Below are 11051 nucleotides of genomic sequence, written 5' to 3'. Positions count from 1 at the left end.
TGTGTATGCGTGTCTGCATGTTACAGAGAGAGACGCGGAGAGCGAGCAGTGCAGCTGAATTTAGAAAGTTATAGATGTTCTCATCAGCCCCATGCAATGCAGCAGAGATTCCTTCCAAAAGCCAAGGGAGCAGAGGCTGCAGACAACAGATGTGAGAGGGGTTCCCATAACTGTCAATTTTCAAAGTGTTTGCATTGAAAAGAGAGGAGGTGCTATTTTGATTGATATTTCAGCCGCAGTATATAAAGCAGAGGAATTCTTCTTACCCTCTGCTTGTCATACCGATCTGCGTACTCTCTCAGCTGGACTTGGGGCTACTACTTAGTGCATCTGAAAGGCTGAAACTCACTGGGAATAAAGAATTCTTGTAGCAATGCCGGAACCCACCAAGAAAGATGGTAAGCATAACAAATATTACCTGAACATTTCTTAATTACAGGAATTATGAGTACGCACACACACAAAACACCTTTTAGACCATCTTTCATATTTTAGCAGCAAATAATATCTAAGAGTGATAGCCATATAACATCATTATATCATTGCAGATCACCGATCCTTTTAAACTGAGAAATTACTTTCAGGTAGGGGTATAGCACAAAACTGGTTTAGCCTCCAACTATTTTAGACAATAAACAATGGATTTGCAGAGATACTGAGAAACTACTTGATTCGGCAAATGCTTGATTGGGCAAATATTCATTTTTTAAAGACTGCAGGATCTTTGCAGTGCAATTAGTGGTTTCTCTAGAGCTATCTAGACTCTGGAAAACTGTGAATAAGCATTTCTTATGGTTTGAAAAGTCAGCATGTTAACATGTTTTTCATAAAGTTATATAACTTATTGAATAGAAAGGATGTGTTTATGAAACAGTTTTAAGGTTCTGATGAAAATATATTCTATATGTCTAATGCATAAGTGAAGAACGTAGTAAGTTTTTCTGTACAGGTCAAACTGGAATGATACATTTTGCCACACTACAGAAATGATTATTTCATCTTTCAAATGGATAGTTAAAGGCAGTAATACTGGCCCCTGTTGTGGTACTATTAAGTTCATAGCAAAGAAACTGAGTATGTAGTCTGCTAGCGAGATACAGGAGGCTGCCCAAACAGGCATAATATGTTTGGGGTCTTTTAATTAATAACTTTTTAATAGCTAGCATTTATTTTTTATTATTTTGCAAATTTAAGCTAAATAAGCTTCTTATATTTGCATTACTTCTATATCCTTTCTTTTATTTTTCTTTCAAATTTAGACATTTTGGTAAGAATTTTTGATGATTTTTGTTTGGCATTGACAATATACATAGCTTCTGCAAAGCCATAAATGTGCAAACTGTATATGCTTTGCATGTGTTGGCAAACAAGAGCCATACAGACAGGTTCCCTAATGCATTCCCAAATGCAAAACTGAGTTTAATCTTAAAGATAATCTTGTGGAAAGTATAGAAGTCATTAAATAGCATTTATTTCCCATCAGTTCTGAAAGATCTGATAGGCCCGTTTGTGTAGTTTGAACTAGCAGATTTGATTTAACACTGACCTATCAATATCATTTGGTTTATTTTAAAAGTCTTTTTGAAATCTTTTCTGGTTTTGTAGAAGGCAAGAGCAGAGCAACTATCAGGAGCACTAGGCAGTTTCAGCACCTTGTTGGGTTGGGGGCATATGAAAACTAAACTTTTTGCACGACTGAGTCTTAAACAAGTAGTGTTGACAGACCAATGTGATCATTTTACTTACTGGCCCTCCTTAGTGCTCGAGGACAATGATGGATGAAGTATCCTTCTGAAAATAGCTACACCAAGTGCAAGTATTAATACGAGAGCCTAATCCTCTATATCAAACCTAGAGCCAAACCCCTTCTAAAATGTCTTATTTGTAATTCAAATGATTTACACATGTATTAAGTGTCCTTTTTATTTGATCTGTTATTTGACTGGATATTACACAGTTTAATCAGAATGCATTCTGTGGCTGCCAACTAAAAAAAAAAACCCTAAAATATTTCTGCACTTTCAAAAGATATGTGCTTTGTAGAAAATTTGTTAGGAGGCTCATGTTTCTAAATGTTTTTATTCTGTTTAAGACTAGATTATTTCAAAGAGGTTCTTACAATGCAGTGATTACAAATGCAGCTCCATGGTTGTGTTACAAAATAAGTTTAGCAGCTCTGAACAACATTATATTGACAGTGGAATAAATGTGATTTTTGATGAGTCAATATTCAGCAACATAAAAATTATTGAAGTCTTCTGTCCTGATAGACCTAGAGTTCACACATAGTAATGAGCACTGGAAGAGCGATACATACAGCTTGTACACTAGTTGTTCCTTCAGGCACCCAGCTTATTTGCAGCCAGTAGATTAGGGTGATAACAGGTTTATCTGATTGTACTTAAGAGATTAGCTGCTTCCTAAAGATTTCTTTGTTGATCAAAAACTCACCTGAACTGGTGGCAGTACTCATAAAGTACAAGTACTTACTATTTTAGTGGCAGGAGTATTCGGTACCAATAATAGTACAATACCACTGCTACTACTTGTACTAGCTCTACCAGTAAGAATTCAGAACCTCACGTGTCCATCAAATGCCTGTTCTCAAGGTAATTTCTGAGGTGTGAAGGACTGAAGGTAATTAATTAATGAAGGTAAAACCTTGGACTGTCTACATTCTGGAAGGTACCTCTGGAAGGACTCCCTGAGAAACCTTTGGGGAACTTGTTGGAAGACTACCATAGAAAGCAGAGGAAAAACAGAGTCTTAAGGCTTCTGCATCACATGGGCACCTTAGCAGTATTCTTTTGACATTTCCAAAAGAAGCAGTCTACATCAATGATCTCATACTCCTTATTCTCATAGGTCCTGCCAGTTAAAAACAGCATACACAAGAGCAAGCAACTGAGAAATCAGAAACTGACTAACACTTGAACATTAAGAAAATCTCCACTTTGCATTTTTTTGTCACTGCAGTCTCTGAAGTATGTAGCTAGATTTTTCAGAGGCAGTGCTGTAGCAAGTTCCCAGGCTTTTTTTTTTTTGGGGGGGGGGGGGGCAAATGCTCTTTGAGCTGTTTTAAGATTATTAGATTATCAAAGTGAGAAATTTCCTGACTTGGTGAGAGTGTAGCCTCACAATGCACTCTTAACAAATAGGATCACCAAATTAAAGACACCACTCAGCTTTGAGAAGGTTGCTGGAGCACTTCAGCCTGATGGAATTTGTCACTGTAGAAACAGGCTTCCATGACTAATGATTTAAGGCCTTTATTATGCTCCTAAACAGTCAAAGTCCTATGTATTACATCAGCTGTGGCTTCTTTGGAGTATGTGGTCATGCTGTTGTAAGATAGTTTTGTCTTAGCCTGTTCAAAATTTCATATTAGCAAGGTGAAGTTTACATCAATGGGTTAACTGATCCTGGCAGATGGCTAGGATAGGACTGTGATGCCAAAGACCTTTACCAGTGCATTTAAATTTAACAGCCTTTAGTTTTCCTGATGACTAATAAAATAACCTTCCCTCATATAATTACTTCCTGTAATTTATTGTAATCACTCAGTCAATCTTTCCTCTCCCCCTTTTCCTTTAACCAATATTCATAATAAGGGCTGCCCATTAATTAGGTGCCCTCTTAAACTGTCACAGGCCATGGCATTTGGATATGCCTTTGTAAAAGTGCCAAGTCTCTCAAGAGCAACAGTTTCAAACTATTTGTGGGCATCATCCCACAGGGACAGGTGCAAGTCAGTCCCCAGTAGGCAGCTTTGCAAATTTGCCTTATTTATTCTCCCCAATCTAGGAAATAACTCATGGCCATGAGTTAAGCGACCGTTCCAAATTTTAAGCCAAAGCATTTATCAACTGTCTGCCAACTTCATTTTCTAAGGGTTTGCAAGCTCTGCTTGAACACCGCCTGGAGCATCCACATATTGGCAAGGAATCAAAATTAAAAATCAGTATGCAGTGTTGTAGTAAAACTTTTTTCAATCTATAAACAGCACAGATGTAAAAGTTGTGAAGAAAACTATGTGCATATATTGTCTGTTAGAAGGACAATCTCGAAAACATGAAGCAATTTGTGAAAGGAGGTAAACAAACATACCAGTAGAGACTGCTTTAGGTATACCGTAACATTGTTCTCTCTGAAGAAGCCCAGTTGAAACAGCCTTTACTTCTATTGACTTTTAAGCGTGACTGGTTTTGTTTTCATTGCATGGTTCTTCTATAACTGTGCTTGCATTATATTTATAATATTTAAAACAATACCACAGTCTGTTGTAGCAAGATAATAGGCACCGTCAAACAAGTCAGCTAGTCATATAAATCATATAAGTAGACATGTAGAGGAGCATTCCAGTGGGAAATCAATCTCAGTATCAAGGTTGGATAAGAGTTAATCAAAGTAAGATTTCTTTTAATATCACGTTTTCAAGGCTAGACAATTTTTCAGAGGTGAAAAAGAAGTTAAATGGAAATTCTGCTGCCGTATATGGATTTGGCTTGTGTCAAAATTAACACTGCTGATGGAAGGTTTACCTGGAAATTCAAGAACCCAGCATATGAACATTGTATAGCATTACTTAGTGCTTTCCATGCGGAAGACTGGACCCGTATAAGTGTTTTATTATGGCACCAAACTGGGTAGTGCAGCTGCTGCTGTCCTTGCTGCATAGATACATGCTTCAGTGAGGCAAAAGAAAAGCATACAGACATCCATCTTCTGCCATCATCATCACCCTCTGGGGCAGGACTGGCTGTAAAATGCATTCCCATTATTTCTAACTACCTTCGGTCTTGGAGCCAAATCACACTCAAAGTCAGGCCCATATGTATCATTTGCAAGCAATGTGTTAGTGTCACAGGTAAACGAGTTTCGCTGGATGAGAGAAGGAAGGAACCCTAACCTCTTATCTTATTTTCCCCTCTCAATTCTTTACAAAGTTTCTCTTCATCACCTCTAGCTAATAAATTAAAAGCCCTCACAAACGGAAAGCAAACTTACGCCTAACTGTTGTAATTAGATCCGTTAGGGTGGGCCCCGCTCCCATCCTGGGCCCTATAGAGCAGTGTCCTCCAGCACAGATCTTGTTGCATGCTGGGAACTGGGTTGTTCTTAGACTGTCTTTGCTCCCACACTTCCTTCTGAGATACCAGAGCATCTCGGATTTATTCTTTGACCTTCCGCCTCCACTGCTCCTGAGTCTTAGACTACTTTTCCAACCAGATTAGTTTGATTGAAAAACCCTACACTGGCAAAGAGAAATCCTCAAACTTGCCTTATTTTGGAGGTTTTATGTTTTGTTTTATTATAGTGTAAATTGAAGGAAGTACATTGATTTATTTTTTTTCTTATACAATGCATTGATTTTATTTTAATACTAGTGTAGCAGGATAATGCAAGATTGATCTGGCTTACTGTTGTTCTTACTTGAGTTGAAAATCTTGTCCACCCTGTGCAAAAAGCGGTGCATCTACGCACAGGAAAAATATTTAATATTGTCACACTAAAATAAAAATACTCATTGAATTTAGGAGGAAAGCAGGGAACAGTCTTTCAGCAGACCAGAGGGTGCTTTGTACTTGGCAAAACTGAATTTAGCAAATGCTGCCTTTGTGCCTCCCTATGCTGCACCTGTTGGGAAGATAAATAAAGGACTGCCCAGTTCTTTCCCTTCATACCTCCTAAATATATCACTTTAAGAGAGCTGTAAAAAAACCCCAACCATGCTACAGTACCCTTCTGTTCCATGAAAAACTGGATGAGTTTCTTCATATTAGTTTCAGGGATCTACCAAACAAGATGGGAAAGTCTGTGGTCGCATAGCAAAAAAATAGCAGAGAAATCTGCAGAGACTTCAGTTATGAAAACATTAGTAGCTGCCACGCACATTATTGTCCTTGGAAAATATGTTGTACAACATATTTCATGTTCCATGAGGGGACATCCAGAGAGTTTCTTGAAGTGGAAGAGCAAATCAAGTTTGAATAAATTACCTGGGGAAATTTCCCTAGGGATAGGCTCAAATACTGGACTCGTCAGTCAGGGAAAATGCAGAGATTCCACTAAGTTAGAGGTCCTAATTTAATATTTGCTCTAGAGTGAGGGAAAAAAGGTTGCTGTCATCCAGACACTGATGTGGCTTTGCACTGAATGTAAAAATCTGTAAAACAAAGGAGAAGACAAATGGATAGAATCATTAACTTCAGTTGTAATTAGAGTTTTCTCAGTCCCGCTGCAAACAGCTTTGTCTCTCAGTTCTGAATAACTGTGTGGTTGAGAAACAGCCCCTTCTCTTCCCATCCAGCCCTCTCTCTGCGCCCAGTCACAACTGAAGTGCTACTTCTGAAGGTTTTTCTTTTTTACTGCTATTAGGGAACGAATAGTTGAAGCCTTTTTTCCATCATTCACTAGGGGAGTTTGACGCGTGTTGTGACCACCAGGAGATTTTATTCCTTTCCTTTTGAAGAGTTGTTGGTGTTTTAAGAGTTAGGGAAGAGAGGACTGATCTGACATGAATGTCCATGTTTGTTCTTTGAAAATTTTGGTAACTTTGCAACCGTACAAAGATTCTAATGGTCTTTACACTGCCACAGATGATTGCTGAGTTAGGAACCAGATACCCAAATGGAAGTGTGTGCAAGTGAACTAGGTGTCCCCACTCCCGCTGGAGTCATGGACAGCAGGTCATTGCAGTCACTGGAGCCCAGACCGCTGCTCAGCTGACCAGCCAGCAGTTGCCTAAACATAGGTGCCTAGTGCCATATGAGACGCTCTAGGACACACAGAATACCCGTTTTGGGCTGGCAGGTATGACTCAGGACCTATGGGAGATCTGCAACACCCTGGAGTAGCAGCTAGAAACCAGAAGGGTATGCTACAGCATCTGAATGTCATTGATCATCTATGTTTAAGAAAATGAATTAAACCATATTTTATGGTGAATAAAAATCTAATTCCATTGACTATAATCGTAGATTGGACTCCGTAGCTCACACCGTAGGCACATACATGTGTCTCCCTTTTTTCTGAGTACCTTAACAATAAGGCTGCAGAGTTATTCTCTATAATTTATTCAATTAGTGTTTCAGGACTTTCTGCAATGGATAGTTTTATAAGAAGACAAGGAGAGAGTTCCACTCCAGCATTATTTGCATGTGATACTCAGTTGCTCTCCCTTAATAAATGAGTCAGTACATTGCCCCTAGATTCCCTTGAGCAAAGGAGAGTGTACCCTTCTGTAATTTGCTGGATGGACTGATAAAAATAATAAAAAATAATAATAATAAAAAGGTGCTACTGCCTTTTTTTTTTTTTATTTGGGAGATCCAGCTGGTTTTACTTGCTTTACTTTTTATAAGGAGGAGTCTATATATTGTTTTTCATGGCTAAGCTGAGTGTTTAAATCAACTGAAGATTAAATTTCTTTTTTGCCTCAATGAGAGGGAACAGAAAGTTGCATTCTGTTCAAATCAGTATTAAGTCCTCTTCTTCCTTTCTACTCTAGCTTACTCTCACTGCCTTCAACAGCTTTATGCTGTGAGATGAATGACTGGTTACATCAAGGACATTTGTAGCTATGAGTAACAAGCACTTTTTATGTTAAATAATAAAGCGTTTCTGAATATTCTACAAAGTGTTCAACAAAACACATATAGATTTAGGAATCTTCATGAATTCCCATTTCTGGAATTTATTCTCCCTAATTTGTCAGATGTGGTTTTAGCTCCTGGAGATCACTGAACTAGCAGGTGGTTCAGCAAAGATGAAGATGCTTACAGAAGAGAGTGAATTCGAGTAACTTCCAGTTCTGGGTCTAGCAGGATTTTTGTGCCCTAGGAAGCCATTCTAGCAAGAATGTTTTGGTAAAATTTGCAGTGAATCTTCACTGCTTCCTGAGATGCTGTAGGGATAGCAAGAAAGTTACTGTGTATTCAAGAAGTGTGAAGATAGATTTCTGCTCAGAGACCTCTCAGAACCCTCAAAAAAAAAGCAGCATTCACAAAACAGAGTGTTTTCTCTCTGGCATCTCCAGAGAGCAGTCAGTGGGACCTAGAGTAAGTGATGCAGGATGTCTTACATCACACAGCTTAGAACTGCCTCTTCTGAAGAAGGCCAATCACATCCACAATTCTCTACTGCTTGGCCAAGTGTCTTTATGTGTATTTTCGTTTCAAAGTGCCAAAATAACCTCTGGCCTCTGCTACAGTTAGCCATGGTGGTGTTAGATGTTATAATACTGAGATGTTGCATGCCCTGCTCAATGGTAGTGCTAGACGGGGGTTAATTTAGGACATTAGGCCACCTGGATTACTGTCGGAGGGTTGTTGAAGAGAAGGTCAAATATGGCGCAATCTCAGAAAAGTTCCAAAATTCAAAAAAATTCACCATCCTAAAAATTGTTCCATGCTCTGCTTTGGAGTAAAGTTATTCGTTTCAGGAAAGACCCTCACAAATACGATAACTTGCAAGTCGGTCAATGCATGTGATTTCCATGCAGCGCAGGGAGTTGCAGTACCAGGATGTGGGAGCATGGCTGGGTGACTCATTCCACAGTTTAGAGTCCCCCCATGTCCCACCTCCATTTTCCCAAAAGTGTACAGACACTGCAGCAAGAAGAGAGTCCTGCTGTATCTTGCAGCAATGGAACATGTTCAAGAGAGTCATTGCTCTCCCTTCCCTGGAGATTAGGAAATATTTCTTACATAATTTGCTATCCCCTGGCCCTATTACTAATTGAAAATAGCATGTGATCTACTTCTTAGCACAGTTGTCCTTATATGTGATGGCTCCAGCAAGTTATTTTGATCAGGTGATTATTACAAAAAGCTCCGTTCTAATTTAATTCTCTGTAGGATCAAATGGTGTTTTTAGTGAGCATCTGAAAGGGTTTTTCAGTAGTACCATGGTGCTTGCTGAGAAGGATCTGTATTAAAATACACAGTCATCAGACTTTGCAGGCTCAGAATAACTTCCTAATTTTGGTCATAAATGCCAAGAGTAGGTTGCAGTCACACACAGATGCAGACAAAGATTCTCTTTCCATACAGATTTGTGTTTATAAATCTTAGCTCTGTGTGCATAGACATAAATTGCAGAGACATGGGCTCCACTTCTTGTTATGGAACCGACTGGATGGAACACGTTATATAGGGGCTGAGCAAAAGCAACTCACAAACCAGCTCAAACAGTTATTTTTTTTCTTGAACGAGAGCCATGCTTATCTCAGCCAGCATGCAAACCCAGTCCGAAAGCCTATTCCAAATTTTGCCTTCTCTCAAAGCCCTGAAGTTGTGGTGAAATTAAACTGAATACAGATGCAGCTAAAACTGAAAGAGACCCCAAATGAAAAGCTTGCTCGTTCAGTTGACGGGATAGACCTTACTCCTTGATAGTCACCTACCCCAGTGTGCTAGTGGACTAGAAAGAGCAGTAAGACATAGCTGTGGAACCGTTCTTGAATTCCAACCTTTGGGTATTTTTGTGTTCATTTTCTTAACTTTTTGCCACGAGATCTTTTCTGTGCAAGAGAAATGCACAAATTATGGCCCCTAGCATCAGTTCCAATTGTTCTAGAAGGAAGAAAAAAATTCCTCTTTTCAGTCTGAGCTGATTGTGCAGGTGTGGTAGGGCCTTTCACTGTTCTCTGACCCAAAATGAAACATTTCAAACCATTTGCACACCTGAAAGTACACAGCATTGCATTTCTGTCCTTTTTTCAACAGCTTTATAAGTTTCCGGTACTACTAAAACATTGTTCCTAGCAAAGATTACAGAAAACACTTATCCCTGGTGATGTGGAGAATATCTGTGGCTAGAGATATCTAGGAACAGTTCGCACGAGAAATGCCATGCAGATGGAGTAATTAATTGACTAATAGCTTCTGGGTCTCGTGCTGTGATATTCATATAGATAGAGATATACATACACAAACTGTAGCACATTCAGTATCTTCTGTTTTTATAAGAACACAGTATCTAGGCCAAAAACTTTATTTTAGACCCAAAGAGGAGCGTAATACCAACGGAGGCTGTGGCTGCCACTCCTCCACAGATGCAGACTTCAGTGAAGGCACAGAGGGTCAGATGCCTGATGACATTTTTTCCATGGCATTCCCTCCAGCCTTACTAATCTCTCATCTAAGCTTTCCTTAGCCCTATTTTTAAAGGGGAAATCTGACCTCTGTCCTCTGCCCCTTTTTCTTTGCCCTTGTTTTGCATTTCCATGTTTTGCAATGAAGGTTTCTCTCTTACCCAATAGCTTTTTTAACTGGAGAGAAAGTATATTCAGTGAGCTGTGACTGTTATTCACAATAGCATCTCAAATGCATTTTGCTGTCGTGCTTTGTAAGAGCTTTCTTTTATGCATATCACCTACTGATTTACTGATGCAAACCCTCACAGTTTGTCTGCAAACATCCTGCTGTGGTGTTTTCCCTAAAAGCAAAGTTAAGTGATTTTTTAAAAGTGAAGGCTTATAATTCTCACAGTTATCTTCATTGCTGCAGAATGAGATTGAGAGGTAGAAAACGTACCAGTATTAACACAAAGGGATGTATGCAATTTCGTATGCCTAACACCCACAAGGGGACTTACGTGACTTTCATGTACGTAAATATTGCTGCATGATCCACCAAAGACTGGCTGAGTGCCATAGGTCTCTGGGACTTTAGATATCCTAAATTTTTACCTACAGAAAAAGTCCTTTCTTCCCACATGTGCAAAATACTCCTAAAGGTTTTTCAATACAATGCTGAATTCCAGGCATCTGAGCAACAATAAATATTTATACACAAACAAGCTTACAAAACCCCCAAAGTCAGTGCATAGAATTCCCATTAAATAAGTAAGTTTCTGAGTTTTAGGGTAACTTCTTTTAGTGTTTGATATCAGCAATACTGCAACTCTGATACAAAGCTTTCCAGCATTGCCAGCTATGTTTGGGGTTTTTAAAATTCTTCTCCAGGCTTAATTACAAATCATCTTGGGTTGGCATGTACTGGAAAATCAGCACTCACAAAAAGTAGCAGCCCCTAAATTTCATAGCC

At 39.0% G+C, this 11051-nt stretch overlaps 1 protein-coding gene across 5 annotated transcripts in view; it reads left to right on the top strand.

Moving 5' to 3' along the window:
- The first annotated feature begins 269 nt into the window (after window positions 1-269).
- Window positions 270-11051, top strand: part of MYBPC1 (myosin binding protein C1) — a 78473-nt gene continuing 67691 nt past the window's right edge. For 3 of the 5 annotated variants that reach the window (XM_075755051.1, XM_075755036.1, XM_075755072.1), the window contains exon 1: window positions 270-398. In XM_075755051.1, coding sequence (XP_075611166.1) covers window positions 374-398 — 25 coding nt within the window. In that variant the 5' untranslated portion in view covers window positions 270-373. The remainder of the gene's footprint in view (window positions 399-11051) is intronic. The other 2 variants (XM_075755062.1, XM_075755042.1) reach the window with 1 other exon arrangement.

Source organism: Balearica regulorum, chromosome 1, assembly GCF_011004875.1.
Source record: "Balearica regulorum gibbericeps isolate bBalReg1 chromosome 1, bBalReg1.pri, whole genome shotgun sequence".
Classification (NCBI taxonomy): domain Eukaryota; kingdom Metazoa; phylum Chordata; class Aves; order Gruiformes; family Gruidae; genus Balearica; species Balearica regulorum.
The sequence above is the reverse complement of the archived record's forward strand: the minus strand, read 5'-3'. Positions and strand labels throughout refer to the sequence as shown.